We start from the raw sequence: 18048 nt of genomic DNA, 5'->3' as shown, positions 1-18048 counted from the left end.
CAGCTCTGCCTGTACCTCGTCCTGCCTCTGCCTCCGCAGCAGCGTCCTCTGTGGCCTACGGCTCTTGGCTGGACCAGTGCTGCAGGATACGGCAGCACAGCTTTCCTGAACAGCTGGTACCCTCCTTCCATCTGCCATGTGGGGTGGCTGCTACTTTGGTAACTGGGCTCCTGGATCCTATACCCCAGTGCTGAGGATAAGTTTTTTCACCAGGAAACAAATAGCACTGTGTTAAAGAAAATATAAATAAATGCCATCTAAATTTTTACTGGTGACTTCTGGCTGGGGTGCTAATGGAATGCTTACATCTAATTTTCTGTCCCTAAGACAAAACTGACCATGGTGATTGGAACTTGGTTTGAATTATATTCATCCAACCCCAAGAGGGACCCCAGGGGGCCACAGAGCCAGGGAATACTGTGGCTGATTGCAATCCTCCAGGTGGTACCTTCTCTCACGTCCGCTGAGGTTTTCTCTGGGAAGGCCAGGTTGGATGATGTAAGCTGCGATGTGGTCTTCCTCTGGCTTATGCCAAGCCTTTGGGGATGCAGTGCAAAGGCTCAGAATTGGGGGAGCTCTAGAGAGCTCATTGGTAAAAGTTGTAAAAGTACAACTTGGAAGAGATGACCAGTTTCTTCATTTAGCAAAAAAGTCTGATTTTTAATAGCACCCAGTTAAAGGGCTGACTCCCAGCCTACTTTGCAGCTAGTAGTGGTCATTTGACTGAGTTCTTGCCAGTTAGTTATTAGCAAAAACATTGTGTGGGAATTCTAAGAAGTCTATTAAATTGAGAAGGGGTAAACACTTCTTTTTCCCTTCCTCTATTCTGCTCCCAGGAACACAGATGTGATGGCTGGAGCTTCAGCTTCCATTTTGGACCATGAGGACAAGGGATAACCTAGGATTGGTAGAGCAGAGAGCTAGAGGAGGATGGGTCTCCAAAGTCTTCCTGTGGCAGCCAAATACAATCCCAGCCACCCTGGATTACATATCTCCAGTCTGTTTTTATATGACAGAGAAATATAATTCTATCTTATACCACTGTTACTTGGGATTATAGAATCCTATCCTCCCTGATTGGATTTCGGCATATATCAACTTCACACAAACTAAAATTACTATCTTCCATTTTTTATGACATTTTGAAAGGAAAGTTTTCAAAATGGAATTAGAATAATTTAAGAGGCAAAAGAAAGCAATACCACAAAAGCAGTCACTAATTTTGCCATATTCTTCTTCCCTGTTGTTCCTCTCCATTTGTCATTTGTTCTCCTTCCAACATCTGTGATGGTTAATACCCCTAAGTGGTAGAAGTTGGAATAGTGGTTATGTCGGAAGGGGAGGTGGTTACTGAGGAGAGGTCTCGAAGGGAATCTAGGTGTTGAAAATGGTCTATATCTTGACCTATGTGGTAGTTACACAAATATAGCTATGTTAACAGTCATCAGTTGTATCCCTGAGATTAGTATACTGTGTTGTATGTGTGTGACACTTCAATAAAAACAATTTGTGAAAATCCTCTCTAAAATCCCACACCATTTTATGGCCACCATAGGTATTTTAGTCTTAGAGGTACTTTCTCCCCCATAGTTGTTATTCAAGATTTGTATAATTTTGGGTACTCTCTCCTTCTTCCTGACCTAATTTTGCTGGGTTGGAAATGTTAGTAATCATTTTCCCAGAAACACTTGCAGCCAGGAGTTGTCGTGAGATCAGCATGAGCCAATGAGAAATAAGCAGAAGTCTGGTGGGTAGGACTTCTAGAAAAATTACAATTTTCTTGATTAAAAAAGGGATAGATTTGGGTGACAATGATGCATCAATGTGGGCTCATCAGTTGTAACAAATGGATCACTCTGGTGGGGAATGTTGCTAACGGAGTGGCTGTGCCTGTGTGCAGTGTATGATGAATCTCTGTACCTTCTGCTCAAGTTTGCCGTGAACCTAAAACTGCTCTTCAAAATAAATCCTAGTAAAAAAAATTTTTTTTAAATTATAGATCTACCTCTCATGTTTCATTTGCTCTCTGAACTCTCCATTCAGAATGTAATTTTTTTCTGCTCAGAATGCATGCAGATGCTTCTTAAGATCATGAAGCAAAAATCCAAATGTAGGGATGGTGGCGCAGAAGGCTCGGGGCCTGGGTTGTTGAGGACTGCTCCTGAGCAGCTGCACCAGCCATGGACTCCTTATTTCCTTTATGAAACATGAGAAAAAGGAAACTCGATGTGTTTAAGGTTTCCAAGCACATTTGGCAATCCTTAACTGAGATAGAAGGCTTTTGACTTTATACATGGCAAAGACTTCTTGAGACACAAGGGAACTCCCAGGTGCTAACTCCCTGTGGCATTACAAGGACCCAAGGAAAAAGAAAGGGAAAACCCCGAAAACATGTCCCAAAGGAAGATTACATCTGCAAGCTCCCATCCAACTTTCTCTTGATAACTGTCTTCACTCCTCACTACGGGATATGAATTCCTCTGCCGAGGGAAGGAGCTGGGGGAGGATGACTCAACATTCAGAGGACCTTGGTTCATATAAACTTTTGTTTATATGACTTAGTAGTAAAGTATTACATCAACTGCATTACTGTTTCTCAATCTATTTTTAACCAATTTCTGCTTTTGATAAACACAAACTGTACTTTCTATACTTTGTACTAAGAAAACCAGGGCTTTCCCCTCTCTTGGAAAATCCCAATTTTCAAACCACACTTCCACCACTCTCCCCACCCGCCCAGGAGTTTCTGATACTCTCCCTACACTTCTTGTATACCAGCAGTCTAATTTCAGTTTCTATGATTCTGCAATCCAGACAGAAATACTGGTAACTCCAGTGATGACACAACTAGTGGGGAAACATGAGCCGCATATGGGGCAGAATCAGGTAAAGGGAGGGACCAAGGGAAGGCTGGGCTGGGAAAGCATCCCGTGTTGCCCCAAGTTAGCTCAACTTTTGCAGGGTCAGCCAGTCCTCACTGCAAGCACATCAGCTTTACTGAGGAAATCCATACCACTTCCATTTCCAAAGGCTCTCTTGACCATCCTCCTTTGCTGAGGATCAACACTGAAAGGCAGTCTAACCAGCTGTCTTCTGCTCTTTCCCAAGGATGGCATGAGCCCATGACAGCTGCCCAGGGGTCTGGGCTTCAAGCTGTGCTTGTAACCAAGGGGACCAAGGCTGGGGTCGTTTTTCAGTCCTGTTCTTGTTCTTGAAGGTCAGCTTTGCATGGACAGTAGATGGAAAAGAGAGATCAGGGAGGAAGGGAAAGGTCAGAGAACCTCCTCAAGATTCCAGGAACAAAGGCACAGTCCTCCCAAGTTCTTAGCTCTGCTTTGTCATCAAATCCAGATCCTTAAGCACATTCATGTCATAAATGCTAACTGGCCCTGTGAATTTAGTAGAGAGGAAGCAGTAAGTGGCATCTCCCCTCTATTCCCTGTGTATCCAAAATGCTGAGAGACAGAGAAGGAGGGGCTGATGAAAGATCACAACATTTGAGGTCGGAGTCAGAGAAGGAACTGAACGTGTGAAAGTCTGAGAGATGCCTCGACCCTACGAAACCAGAGTTGAGGGTCATTCTTTTTGTTTTCAGGGAGAGTGAAGGTCAGCGGCAGGAAGTCTGATGACCAGGCAGACCTCCTGTGGGAAGCAGGTGACATGACCGTACACCCTTGCCTATGTCTTTGTATGTTCCTGTGCGGGGACTACAGGACTTCCAGGGGCTGCTAGGGAAGCTGCTTCTAACCTGGACCCTCCCAGCACAGTTTTTTCATCTGTAAAATGGGGATGAGTGTACCTACCTCACAGGATGTTTTAAAGGATTAGATGAGTTCATCTCTGCAAAGCTCTTAGCTCTGTGCTGATACACAGTATCACAGAACAGGCAATACATGCTGGCTGGTGTACTGGTTTCCTATTTCTGCTGTAACAAACTGTCACAAGGTCCTGGCATAACACAGCAGAAATACATTCTCTCACAGGTCTGATGTCCAGAGGTCCAAAACCAGTATCACCTGGCTGGGGAAAACCCACTGCTTATCTCTTCCAGCTCCCCGTGGCTGCCAGCCTTCTTCTGTGTCTGAAATCTCCCTCCACCTCGTTCTTATAAGAACATTTATGATTACATTTAAGGCCCACCCAGATCAGCCGGATAATCTCCCCATCACACCCGCAAAGCCCTTTTTTGCCATGGGAAGTAACACCCACAGGCTCCAGGGATTAGGACATGGCTTTCTTCTGGAGGGGCCATTATTCAGCCACTGCAGATGGTGTTTCTGGCCAAGGGTGGAGTCTAATGAACAGTAAGCAGGTGGACAGAGGCTGAGGGAGAGGCAGAGAAGCAAGAGAGGCCTCCAGGGAGCTGAGAAGAGGGAGGCTGGAGTGTGGCTCCCAGCAGTGGGCAGCAGGAACCCCGAAGGCCCACTGAAGAGGCCAACAGAGAAGGGGTCTGAAGGGCACTCCCCAGATGCTCTCCTGGGCTGCCCCTTCTTATTCCTCTTCCTCAGGAGGGCACCCGCATGGGGGCCGGGTGTGTAAAGGCTGCAGGATGGGATGAGACCACTGTCCGAATGACAGAGGAAGGGCTGGACAACTGACAACTAAAAGATGAGATGCAAGCAGGGAAGGGCAGAGACTGTCACCCTTCATGCCTTCATAAGACCACTGCAGGGGCTGGAAAAGGGTAAGACACAAGTGGACGCAGGACAGCTATGAAATCTCAAAGTCTTTTTGGATGTGCTAGCCCGGAATCATCTTCCCTCTTAATCCCCAGGAGCGTTCCATTTCTCTCTGGCATCCTTCAGCTCCTCATTCATTGTTGTTTACTTAAAGTTATGTAGGCTAAATCCCAATGGATCCTCTCTATCTCCATTGCCACAGTCTCCTGAATCCCTGTCATCAATCATCAGCCCTCCTCTGGATGACTGTAGTGTACTTCCAGGGAATCTCTGCTTCCAACTTGCCTCACTGGAGACCATTTTTCATACAGTAGCTGGCATGATCTTCTCAAGCCATAAATCTCATCATGTCACTCTCCTCTATGGCCCTTAAGTGACTCCCCACGGCTTAAGAATGGAATCCCAGCTCCTTATTGCAGTCAGTGAGCCCCTGCAGTCTTGTCTCCTACTGCAGTCACCCCAGTTCACCATGCTCCAATCACACTGGCCTTTCTGTGACCCTCCACAGGGGTGCTTTCTGCCCCACACTCTCCAGTTCCTCCTTCCAAACCACTTCTCTGCCAGAACTTCTCAGAATTCAGCTCAACCCCTCAGTTGTCAGCTCAACGGTAACCCTAGTGATGGCTTCTCAGTTGCCTCTGATGCAAGAGGTCCTCCTCGCCATGGTTGCTGTCCTTCTCATTGCCCTGCTTCGTCTCCCTCATAATGTCTGTCCCTGGCTAATTCCTCCTGTCCTCCCGCTTACTTGCAATTGTCCACCTCCCTCCCCTAGAGTGTAACCACCACCTCAATTCTTTTGACATTGATCTCCCTGGTGCTTGGCCCAGATCCCAGCACATCCGGGGAAGCAGGTACATATCTGACGAATGAACAAATGAAACAAAAGCTCTTTATTTATTGTTAATGCCACTACTGATGAAATCCCACATTCCCCTCACTTTTGAATATTTTATATCTACATCCTCCTTCCTCATATTTGCTAAGCAGGATCTATGTAATAAAGATATATTAGCCTGAATTATCAATACTGACCATGAGGAAAGATCCTCATGGCTTCCAGCAAAAGTAATAAGAGAGCCTTAATCTACAAGAGAGCTCTCACGTGATTACTGGCTAGGATTTCTTATGACAATCCCAGAAGAAGGTAAAAATGAAGCATCTGAGGTCAAATATCTCTGAGCTTCTAAAACTGACTTATCTCCATTCCAATTCTTCCACTCATGCATCCACACACCATCCAGGAAATAATTATCAAGGGTCTAATATCTGTCAGGCTGTATGCCAGGCCCTGGGGCTATAATGGTAAGCAGCTGTGTTCCCTGCCTTCATGGATAGTCTCATAAGGGAGATGGACATTAAGTAAATCCTCACACAAACAAATATATTATAATAAACTGAGATGTGCTAGGAACGAATAGTAAAAGATGCTATGAGAGCAACAAATCATGAGAAAACAAAATTAAGAAAACAATTAAATCTCCAATAGCACACACAAAAAACTTAGGAATCCATTTAAGAGGTACAAATCCTCTATGCTGAACACTAGAAAGTACTGCTGAGAGAAATTAAACACCTAAATGGTGAGATATGTCACATTTACAGATTGGAAGACTCAATATTGTCAATGGTCCTAAATTGATCTATGGATTCAACACAATTCTGATCTAAATTCCAGCAGACTTTTTGGTTAAATTGATTTGTATGGAAAAGCCAAAGCAATTTTAGAAAAGAACAAAGTTGGAGGACTCACTCTACCTGATCTCAAGATGTATTATGAAACCACAGTGATCAAGACTGTGTGGAAATGGTGAAAGGAAAGACATAAAGATCACTAGAGCAGAAAACAAATTCAAGAAATAGGCTCACTCGTACATGATCCATTCGTTTCCAGTAAAGGTGCCAAGGCAATTCAAAAGGGAGAGGAAAGTCTGGAGTTGGATACATAGGTAAAGATTTCTTAAGACAGAAAAGCACAAACTGTAAAAGATAACGTATCTCAATTAGACTTTATTAAAATTCAAAACTTTCGTTTTTCAAAAGACAATTAAGAAAATGAAGGACAAGTCATAGAATGGGAGGAAATATTAATAATAGATATATCTAACTGATAACTAGTACCCAGATCAGAATAAAGAACCCTCAGATTTTAATAATATGCAAATAAGCCAATTTTTTAAGAATGGGCAAAAGACTTGGACAGATACTTCACAAAAGAAGATATGCAAATGGTCAATAGTGCTTGAAAAGATGCTTAACATCAGCAGTCATCAGAGAAATGCAAATTAAAACCACAGTGAGATACCATCACACACTAATTAGAATGCCTAAAACTTAAGACTAACAAATACCAAGTGCTGGCAATGATGTGAAGCAACTGGAATGCTCATACATTGCTAGTGGAAATAAAATGGCACAGCCACCTTGGAAAACTAGCAGTTTCTTTAAAAAGTTAAACAAAAAGCTTACCATACAACCTACAGCCAATATACTTTTAGGTATTTGCCCAAGAGAACTGAAAAGATATATTGACCCAGAAAACTAAATAACAATGTACATAGCAGTTTTACTCACACCAACCAAAAACGGGGGGAAAAAACACATGTCTATCAACAGGTGAATAGATAAATAAATATAAAATATCCATAAAGCAGAATACTCTCCAACAATAGGAAAGATGTTATGAGAACAGATAAGAAGGGAATCTAACTGAATCTAGGAGGTCGAGGGGGGCTTCCTTAAGGGAGAAGTGGATAGCTGGAAGAAAACGAGGAAAACTGGGGAAGTTAGAGTGGGTAAGGAAAAATGAAAAAAGCAATTCAGGCAGAAGCTCGTTCAGGGTCCCGTGGCAGACAGAAGGATGGCACATTCACAGGCAGAAAAGATGTGCTTGCTTAGAGAATAAGGAGAGAGGAAAGTGGTGAAGAGTGAGGGCTGAAAGTCCGCAAGGGCCTCACTAGGCAGGCCTGCTAGGCCTTGTTAAGGAGTTTGATACTATCCTGAAAACAAGAAGAAACTTCCAACAAGTTTCAAATAAGAGGGTGGTACAGTTGGCTTGACATTCTTGAAAAGACCTCACTAACTATGGTGTGGAGAGTTGACTGTCAGGGGAGTGGGTGGCTGTGAGGGAGCTGGTCCTGGTCCCCTGCCAAAATCCTGGTAGCACATGACAGTGGCTTACACTGAGACAGAGATGGAGAGAGACGGACAGATTCTGTAGGCATTTGAGAAGTTAAGTTGGACTTTATCCAGAGGATAAGGAAGAGATGATGTTAAGACTGATGCTAAGATTATGGCTCAAGGGATGGAGTAGGAACAGATCCTATTCCCTGACATGGAGAATGCTGGAAGAAAGCCTTGTTTGGTGGAGAAGGTCCAAAGTCAGGTCTGAACACAGTGAATTTGAGGTGTCTGGGAAACATCAAGATGATAACGTCTACAGGGCAGGTGGCCATGCAGATGTGAAAGCTCACAGAGGCCAGGATAGTGGTTCAAAATTGGGTGTTATGAAGATAGTAATTGGCACCGTCGAAATGGATGCAGAAGAAGAGAGAGAGAGAATATGATGAGAATAAGGAGAACCTAGAACCACATCTTAAGGGACTTCAACACTTAGAGGACGAGCAATAAGGAAAGGGGAGCTCATAAAGGACATTAAGAAGTGACCAAAGAAAAGGCAGGGAAACCAGAAAAGCCTAATCAGAAGGGCAGAATTTGTGGAAAGAGAATGTTTCAAGGTGGGTGTGGGAACTGTTGAATGCTGTTAGAATAGGAAGAAAATGTCCACTGAATTTAGCAACATAGAAGTCACTGCTAACCTTAGGAAGAGGAGATCCTATGGAAAAACATGGCTGCAAACTAGATAAAGAAGTGGAGAAAGTGATTAGAAATAACTTTAAATAATGGATCCAATTTCCTACTATAAGAAAGTGGGCTATAATAATAATGAAAGAAAACTGAACTTGGAAGAGATTGTGAAATACATCACTTTTGTGAAAAGCTCAGCCCTTGAATGCAGCCTGAAAAGTTGCATTTCCTTTTCCTGTGACATAGGTGGGCATCATGATTCATGAGTTTAAAAGTTTTGTTTCTTATGGGTACCTTCATAACTACCATAAACGTGGAGGAGGGACCCCCGAGACCCCTTCAGCATAGGTGACCCACTCCCGTGATACAGGCAGAAGCAGTCCCACTCCTTCAACTCCTGTTTTGCAGTATATTTCCGCTTGGCAGTTAAATCCAGATCCTCGTGAAGATTAATAGAAAATCAGAAGAGCAAAATGGTACACGTAACTGTGGCAGCAAACAACAGAGGATGGTCTCTTCCTTAGTTCCCATCTCTCTGGGCCATGCATGTGCCCACTGGGAGGAAGAAAAAATGAGAAGATACAACTCCTTGGTTCCAGAGGAGAGGAGAGCTGAAGAGAAAGAAAAGTTAAAGGTTAATTAATATTCTGTGAGCAGGGATCAGGCCACACAGGGCAAAGCATGCCCTAGGTCAAGAGGAAAACATGTTCTTTGTTTCCTGGGGCATGTGCTTCATAGGACTTTGAGGAGCTTCTAACCTGGAGCTGTTCAGGTCCGAGAGGGGAAAATAGGGAGAAAAGAACAAGGATGGTTGGGTAGTTGCACCCAGCCCACAGGAAGAAGGGTTATATGGGGGAAAGGTACATGGTCTGAGCACTACTCCCCGCCAAAGGGCCGCGCAGGCACCCTGGCCCCTGGATCCCGGACACTTCCCTAAGTTGGCCTCATGTCAGGGGCACTCAGCCCCTGGATATTTTACCAAGTGGCTCACCTTCTACGAAGCTGTCCCCCATGCCTGGCATCCTGGAAGTGCTAAGCACTGGCCCACAGGCTTTCTATCTGCTATCTCACTGACTCCACAGAAGTCCTGGGCTGCAAGGATTCCCATCTTCACGTGGCTGAAAAGGAAACTAAAGTTCGGAAAATTGATCATCGAAGTCTCGATGAAGGGTTTTGGACGTGAGCCCACATCTGCGTGACTCAAAATCCCACGCTGTTTCCGCCAGAACAAGTCGCAGCCTGGGAGAAACCAACCTGTTTCAACTAAGAAGGCAAAAGAAACGTGCTGGGGACAGAGGGCAGGAGACCACGGGGACAAGCAGAAAACTGAAGGCAAGGAAGTAGGAAACCTCTTCTGAGAACAGAATTACAGAAGAATCTGCCTAGAAAAGAGAAGGTAAGATCATCGGATGGGAAACAGGGAAAAACGCCTGGGACTGAAAGAAAATTCAGGAACGAGGGTCAGAGGATCTGGGTTTGGAAGTCAGAGAGACGCTCTCGAGGGGCAGAATGAAGATGCTGCGGGCGCCCGTTCCTGCGGGTTTGAGCGGAGACAGCGCTCAATTACTGACCTTCCTCTCTCTGGTCACATGACTCATGCTGGTATAAAAGCTTTCTACCAGCGGGTCCCTTACAATGTTTTCCTGTGTGAAGTGAGCAGCAGCAGTGGCTAAAGCCCTGTTCCTCTTTCCCAGAAGCTTCCAGACTTTCCTTCAGGACTAACCCCAAGAAGCCGTCCCTCCAGAACGAAGGCAAGGCAAGCCAGCCAGCATACTTTCCGGGCAGTGATGCTGGGCTCAGAATGGGAGGGGGGATGTTCAGGGCTGGAGGAGGTCCGGCAGAAATGGAACGAAAGGCTCATACCCAGAGGCAGGAGGCAGTGTGGGGGGCAGGGGGACATCAAGCCAATGGAGGATGGAGGGTCCAGACTGCGTGGGAAGTGAGGCTTACAAACCAAGTCTGACTTCCCCCATACAGAAGGGTTTTCTTTTTATAGTCAAAGTACGGGACTCAGAGTCAGTTACTGCCTGTGGGCTTTCCTGCATACTCTCTAAAGTCTTTGAGGGGACAAGCCCCAAAGGATAGTGCGGGTCTCCCTCCCTGCCAGCTCCCCCGCCTTTGCTCCACTAGCTTCCCCTTCTCAATAGAGTCCCAAAGTCTGGTAGGGACAGGGGAGGAAAAGGTGGCGCAGACTCGGCAGGAGGAGAGGAAGGTGAGGTAGGGGGGCGGCCAGGCACCTGTTTCCTGGGCCTGTGGAGGGTCGGTGGGGAGCCAGCCCTGGGTCTCCGGGCCGCGTTCTCCAGCGAGTCACCTTACAGCTCTCCCCGTGCGGGGAGGCCTGCCTTTTCCTTCTGCGCGTCTCTGAGGAGGGGACTTAAGGAAGGAGATGTAGGAGAGTTGGAAACTGATAACAGTAACTTCCTGTATCTGTAAGGAGAAAAGGAAAAAGCCCAGGGTTGGTCTCCCCCAGAGACACATGATGTCAAACGTAATAACTACTGCTTAATACACCGCCCCAGGCAAAGTCAATAATTGCTCTGGGCAGTTCTGGCAGGTGGTGTGAGCAGGCTGCAGAGGCTGCAGACAGCTTCGGCCTGGGAAGGGGAGAGAGCTGGGGAGGATGTCCACACCCTGGACCGCAAGAGGGTCTGCGGGCTGTGAGTGGGGCCTCCTGACCTTGCGCTTTTCCATCCTCTTCCAGAATGGTCATGCCAACCTTGCACAACTCTGTGATCCTTGCGGCCTATATCATCATCTTCCTCACGGGGCTCCCGGCCAACCTCCTGGCCCTGCAGGCCTTCGTGGGGCGGGTGCGCCAGCCGCACCCTGCGCCCGTGCACATCCTCCTGCTCAGCCTGACGCTGGCGGACCTCCTCCTGCTGCTTCTGCTGCCCTTCAAGATGATCGAGGCCGCCTCTAACTTCCACTGGGTCCTGCCCGAGATAGTCTGTGCCCTCACGGGTTTTGGCTTCTACAGCAGCATCTACTGCAGCACGTGGCTGCTAGCGGGCATCAGCATCGAGCGCTACCTGGGAGTGGCTTTCCCTGTGCAGTACAAGCTGTCCCGCCGGCCTGTGTATGGACTGATCGCTGCCGTGATCGCCTGGGTCATGTCCTTCGGCCACTGCACCATTGTGATCATCGTTCAGTACTTGCACACACACCAGAACGCCACAAATGTGAGTGACATCACCTGCTATGAGAACTTCAGCGACAAGCAGCTGAAAGTGGTGCTTCCTGTGAGGCTGGAGCTGTGCCTCTTCCTCTTCTTCATTCCCATGGCGGTCACCATCTTCTGCTACTGGCGCTTCGTGTGGATCATGCTCACCCAGCCCCATGTGGGGGCCCAGAGGCGGCGCCGAGCTGTGGGGCTGGCTGTGGTGACGCTCCTTAATTTCCTGGTGTGCTTCGGGCCTTATAATGTATCCCACCTGGTGGGGTTTTACACAAAGAAAAGTCCCCGGTGGCGGGCGGAAGCTGTGGTGTTAAGCTCCCTCAACGCCTCTCTGGACCCCCTGCTTTTCTATTTCTCATCTTCGGCTGTGCGCAGAGCCTTTGGTAAAGGGCTGCGGGTTCTGCGGCACCAGGGCTCCTCCCTGCTGGGACGCAGGGGCAGAGAGACAGATGCGACCAGGGGGGATCAGGGCGTGAGTCAAGCAGAAGGAGCGCCGAGCTCTGACTTCACCACAGAGTAGGGATGTCCCTGGACCTTCGGAGGCGCCCTGGGCTGCACACGAGCTGATCAGGCTGGGAACGGGAGAGCGTGAAGACTCGGGGTCCTCAGACCCAGCCCACTACTGGGACTGGAAAAACCTCTCTCACCAGCTCAGCATCCTTTCCTGACTGAGTTTTCCTTCCCACAGGAGCAGGGCTCCGTGACAAAAGAAGCAATGGTTAGGCAGAGAAACCCTATCAGCCCAGAGTTTCAGGAACATTGTAACGATTGCAAATTCCATCCTTGTGAGGTGATTGTAGCTGGGGATGATCACCCTCAAGTGGAAAGCTGTAAAGCTATCTTGGCACAAGCTCTGAAACAGCACCTAGACACCAGTCTAGCTGCTGATGCTGGAAAGAAGCCAAAGGGAAAGAGATGGAAGAGAAATACTAAATGAGGTTAAAGAAGACTCAGGAAGATTCTGATCCAGGGGACACAGAGGGAGGACTGAAGGCTTAGACCTCTAATGATCTAGGTATGCACTGTGACTTTGTAAGTATGTGCCCGTCATCTTCGCCCGTGTATCTTGTTTCCCCTATTAAACTGGGAGCTGCTTGAGGCCTGCGTCTTATCTTCTCCCTCCCTGGCACCCCACAAAGGTCAAATGGTGCCCATCAGTCAGAGAGCCACACTGATGATCTAGCACAGGAAAAGACAACCTGCTCTGGCAGACTGAAAATAAAGATTATAACACCTGCAGTGAGTGTCCACAATTTTTGTAACATTTCTGCAAGCATGGGGAGGGCAAATTGGGATGGGGAACCAGAATTCAGCAGCAAAGGAAGAAGGTGATGCATCTGAAACCACAGAAGCATTTTAAGGTAAAGATATAATGAGAGTAGAGTATGTGAAGGTACCGATGGAATCCTGTTTTCACTGATGAATAACAACTGGACTTAGGAAGAGGACATGGGGTGAGACCTGATTCAAAGCCAGCAGTGGACCACAGGGACTTAAAACATGCTACCCTCTGCAGGGTATGTAGGAAACCTGAAGACTGTTGTGAGTCTGCAACTTTCCCTGTTGTGAGAAGTTTTCCTCCTAGGAATTCCTATCATATCATTCCACTGGATGCTTTGTATCCTCTCTCCTTTCCCAATTCTACCAGCCTACGTCATTTCTCCCCAGCAAGGCCCTGGGCCACTCTGTCTAGTTAACTGATCCTCTAGCCCCTAGCCTAGTGGTTTGCAACAGAAGCTACACATCAGAATTTCAGGTCCAGGTAAAAAATAATACAGCTGGCCACGTCAAATCTACTGACTCAGCATCTCTGGGGCTGGGGCCACAGCACGTGAATTTTAAATAGTGCCCCAGGTAATTATGATCGGCAGCTCAGGTTAGGAGTCACTGGCCTAGCTCAGGGTCCCAATCTGTCCAAGAAATTATTCTTCAGAGAGACCTTCCCTGCTTATAAGCCCCCTTTCCCCAACCCCATACTCCTCCATCACCTGATTGCTTGCTCTTCCCCCTTGTATAAAACCCCACACAATACGCACTTTCTCCAGAAAGATGTCCCCGCTATTCCCACCCAATCAAGAGCTCATTTTCTCTGCTTTCCTTCTTCAAAACAACACTGGACTGGTGTCATAAGAGCCCTGATTTCATGTTGGTTCAGCTTACCAGCTGGATGACCTTGAGCAAGTCACAACCTCCAGCCTCCATTTCAAAATCATAACAATGAGGATAGTGTGATGCCTCTCAGGGTTATTCTGAGGATTCAAATGAGACTGTGTATATAAATTTCCTGCAAAGTTTATGGTACTATTAATCTGTATGGTATCAATTTATGTGAAACAGACATACCCCCATTTAAAGGAAATAAAGTAAATAGAAATTTCAAAGTATGGAAGTAATATATTAAATACCAACTGTATATAACATGGTTTGACAGTAATGTGGGGAAAAAAATAATCAGGGATTTTCAGTCTATTGCAAGGCTTGCTATGTGTCTGTGAAGTATTACACTTTCCAGAAAAGTTAATTCAGTTTTGGGCGGCATTAAAAGAAACAGTCTAAACAGAGGGATGATAATCCCACTCCACTGAGGTCTAATCAGCACCATATTCAACACTTAGCTACTTTTCATGAAGGACATTAACTCAAGGAATCTAGCCCAGACTTAACCAAAATGTTTTGGAGATTTAAAACCATGAAAAGGTAATAATAATGATAGTTGTAGTAGTAGCAGTAGTAGTAATAATAATACACATTAAATGCTGGGAACTGTTCTACAGAAGTAACCTGAGATTAAGGGAACTTTCCAAGATCACGAAGTGAGAGGAAGTTTGAGTCCAGGTCTTCCTGCCTCCAAAGTGTCTGCTTTCTTCACTGATACATGAGGGGCAAGTAAGAGAATGCTGGGTGTGTGGCTGGAACAAGATGAGGTTCATTTTATGGAAGACACATTTGAGTAGCCCCACAACAACTATAGTTACATCTGTCAGGGCTATTTAAAATTGAACCAGCTACTCAACATGGTAGTCACTGCCCAGTCGTTGGGGAATATTGAAGTAAAAGAGAGAAAAACACCCATTCTAGGACCCTGGAAAACATATATCTGATGAGGACTGAACCAGTTAACTGCCAAAGCACTTCCAGCTCAGAAGTTCCCAGGGTTTTAGGGACATGGCTTTTCTTACTAATCAGGAAAGTGCAAGAAAATCTCTGGACCCAGTCTGAGACTTTCAGGGTAAAGCTTTAGCTGCTCACTAGCAAGAATTTGGTCTTCATTACATCACTTGATACCTATAGCTCATTTCATCACTGGGAAATTAGTAATTCACTCATTCAACAAATATGTATTGATGACCTATGATGAGTCAGATATGTTTAGGGGATAGGGGTGCAGGGCGCATAGAAGTCAAGGTACGTGCCCTCTTGGGGCTTCCATTCTATTTTAGGAAAAAATAGCTAATAAACAAGTAAACAAGTGAACAAGCAAGGTAATTTCAGTCCATGGCAAATGGGTTTTACAACTAGGCTAAAATAGGGCAATGAGAGAAAGTGTAATGGGGGATTGGGGGTCTGGAAGATTCTCCTGAGTGGTTGATGTTCAGATGAGACCTGAATGATAAGAAGGAGTGGTTATACAAGGCCCATTGGAAGAGCATCCTAGAAACAGGAACTGCTGGTGCAAAGGTCCTGAGGAGGAAAATGCCTTAGCATCTCAAGGGCAGAGAGGCCAGTGTGGGACTAGAGCAGTGGTCTGCACACACTTAGCCACCTATTAGAATCACGTGGAGGGTTCACTCAAGTATAGATTACTCTCTTCCCTTCCCACAGTTTCAGAATCAGTGTCTGGGATGAGACCCAGGAGTTTGTCTTTCTAACAATCCCAGGTGATACGGAAGCTGGTGGTTCAGGGACCACACTTGGAGAACCACTGGGCTGGAATACCTTTAACTGGCAAAAGAGTGACCAAACATGATGAGGTCAAGGAGGACAGCAGTGACCGGACCATGCAAAGTTTTTTAGGCCACAGACAGGAGTTTGAATTTATGCTGAGAGCTTTTGAATCTATTCAAGGGTTTTAAGCAAGAGAGTGGAATGATCTGATTTCTACTTTAAGGTGATTACTCTGGTATCTATGCCTACCGCTGAAGGAAATTGATTGTTAGGATCAAGGAGATAATGTGTATGACAGAGTTAAGAACCATAAAATAATATAGCAAACATGCAGGGTTTTCATTGGGCTGGTAACTCCCTGAAAGTGGGGGGCTGCTTCCTTTTTCATTAGCATTGGCCACCCAGGGACCAAATAGCCAGGAGGAAGCCTTAGGTTACATGCACCTGCACCATAAGCAGATGTCCTCAGTGTGTGCTAGGGAAGGTTTAACAACCAGTTTTTGGGACTGGGGTACTAGGCGGGTAGCAAAAGCCTGGACCTGTAGCACTTGCCAATTTCTGTGGCGTACCCACTCCTGCCAGGGCCGGTGTCTACCAAGGTGAAGACACTGAACAGGGTTTGGCCAGTGATGTTAATAATCAGCTCTTGCAAGAAAGCCCAAGCACATCCCCGGATGTGTCTCCCAACACATATACTCAGCTGGCAGACAGATCACATCCTACTCAAGAAAATTCTCTCTCACAGCTACATAGAGTACAAGGCTCTTTTGACACAACAAACACTAGCTAAATGTGGCTGGTTGGGCCTGATCCAAGAGCATCTGGGTGGCTGGTTAGATGGTGAGACTCCTCTGAATCCCCTGTAGGATGACAGATGGGTAAACAGAAATATTAGTGCCTGGTTAATGAATAACACAGATAGCAGCCTAGAGCAGCTACCCGGAAACAGGGTGGAGGGTGCTGGCTCAGCCTAACCTGGAGGCCCAACAAGCAGGAAAGGGGAACCTGGCTTTGATTATTTCACTTCCCCTTTCTGAAAAAGGCGCAGTGGTGTCCCTTCCTCAGAAAGTCTCATCTGACCCCACAGCCAGCGTTGACATGTAGTGTGATCGCTGGGGTGGGGGAACGCGGGGTGGGCCTGGTCTGGAGGGCTTCTGCAGGAAAACACACAGCCAGGAGTCAGCCCCACGCCCCTAAGCTTCCCAGCTCCTTACCTCCAGGTTTCTTCTGCTGGTTCTGTTTATTCAGCTTTCTCTACCTCCTGTGGTTAAACACTTTTGCCCCATTTTTTTTTCTTTTCATTATTTTTCTTTAGTCACAGGAAATGAGGACATTTCTCATCTACAAATTGCACATCCAACCAGGAAATTGGGCCAAAGATCTCTAAGCCCTCAGAAGCAGTAGTCCAGTAACCCACTTGGCAAAGTTTCGAGTGTCTGAGTGACATGAGGCCAGGTGGTGGGGGTGGGGGAGCCAAGACTGCACGTGAAGGCCATGGTCAGTGTCCACGAGCCACCGCCCAGGAGAGGCTAGCTACGGCTCTGTTAGAATCTCAGGCTCCCTCTCCCCAGATGTTGTCCCCTGATGCCTGTCAGCCCAGGCTACAATTCAGCCTCAAGTAAACAGTGTTAGGAAAGTAAATATGCTACTCCCAAATCTAGATGTTTTCAATAAAAAGCCAGTACATGTGTATGGCAATCTAGAGCTTCTAAAGCACCTAAAGTAGCAGACATTACCTCATTTGACTTTGCACAGGCATGAGCATTCCTTCATCCACAAATGTTCAGGGAGGCCTACTATGTGTCAGGACCTGTTCTAGGTGCTAAAGACACAGCAGTGAACAGGACAACATCCCCGCTCTCATGTAGCTCACACTCCTGTGGAGAGGCAGACTGGAAAACCAAAAAATGCATTCTGAGGTGGTGCTAAGGGCTATGAAGGCAGTAAGACAAAATTTGAGATAGAGGGTGACCTTGAGGAGGGGAGTGGGTAGTTACTTTTGAGTGAGTGGCTCTGAAAGCCCTCTTGGAAGTAACATTTGAGCTGTGATCAGAATGACAAAGAATCATGCATGACAAGAACTTGGGGGCAGGGATATTCCAAGCAAAGGGTTCAAGGCACTGCAAGGCTTGAACACATTGAATTTGCACAGGGAGCAGAAAGTCCTAGGCAATTGGGGCGTAGTGATGGCTCGAGGAGTAGGCAAGGGTCAGATCATAGGGGGTCTTGGAGACTTATGATAAGCATCACAGCAGATCTCTTCTCCCTACTTAACAAGGAAAGCTGAGGCTCACAGGTGTAAAGTGACCTATGCCAGCTGCATCAAGATGATTTTCTGATCCCTGATCTTGGATCCAGACTCTCATTCAAAAGTTGATGCACACACTCTTTCAGTCTCCATCTATTACCTTGACGCGGAAAAGAAGGGTGGGCAGAAATCATGGTTTATGCCTTTGTGCAGTTGTCTGATGGGTTGGGGAGGGAGGCTGAGACTGAGCTGAGGTT

The 18048-nt window shown here is 46.5% G+C and overlaps 1 protein-coding gene and 1 long non-coding RNA gene across 6 annotated transcripts; one reads left to right on the top strand and one right to left on the bottom strand.

Annotated features, from left to right (window-relative positions):
- Positions 1 to 5554: 5554 nt before the first annotated feature.
- Positions 5555 to 16946, bottom strand: LOC118973006 (uncharacterized). 4 transcript variants are annotated; one of them, XR_012126572.1, is made up of 3 exons: positions 16758 to 16946; positions 9475 to 9613; positions 5555 to 9094 (listed from the first exon to the last, which is right to left on the bottom strand). It is a non-coding gene; the product is annotated as an uncharacterized lncRNA (long non-coding RNA). The 4 variants fall into 4 exon arrangements; XR_012126574.1 differs by lacking the exon at positions 16758 to 16946 and adding an exon at positions 11160 to 11294; XR_012126573.1 differs by lacking the exon at positions 16758 to 16946 and adding an exon at positions 10721 to 11177.
- Positions 10101 to 12897, top strand: FFAR2 (free fatty acid receptor 2). Of its 2 annotated transcripts, none has more exons than XM_037021666.2 (2): positions 10101 to 10234; positions 11185 to 12897. In XM_037021666.2, exon 2 carries the CDS (start codon positions 11186 to 11188, stop codon positions 12176 to 12178), a length of 993 nt encoding a protein of 330 aa, XP_036877561.1. In that variant the 5' UTR covers positions 10101 to 10234; position 11185; the 3' UTR covers positions 12179 to 12897. The 2 variants fall into 2 exon arrangements, with proteins under 2 accessions (XP_036877561.1, XP_036877562.1); XM_037021667.2 differs by having other exon boundaries at positions 10125 to 10239.
- Positions 16947 to 18048: the final 1102 nt, after the last annotated feature.

The sequence above is a fragment of the Manis javanica genome, chromosome 17 (genome assembly GCF_040802235.1).
Source record: "Manis javanica isolate MJ-LG chromosome 17, MJ_LKY, whole genome shotgun sequence".
Lineage (NCBI taxonomy): Eukaryota > Metazoa > Chordata > Mammalia > Pholidota > Manidae > Manis > Manis javanica.
This window is presented reverse-complemented; position numbering and strand designations above follow the sequence as displayed.

Excerpts from the sequence above, each read along its gene's own strand:
- FFAR2 (XM_037021666.2), top strand. The coding sequence starts at position 11,186 with ATGGTCATGCCAACCTTGCACAACTCTGTGATCCTTGCGGCCTATATC.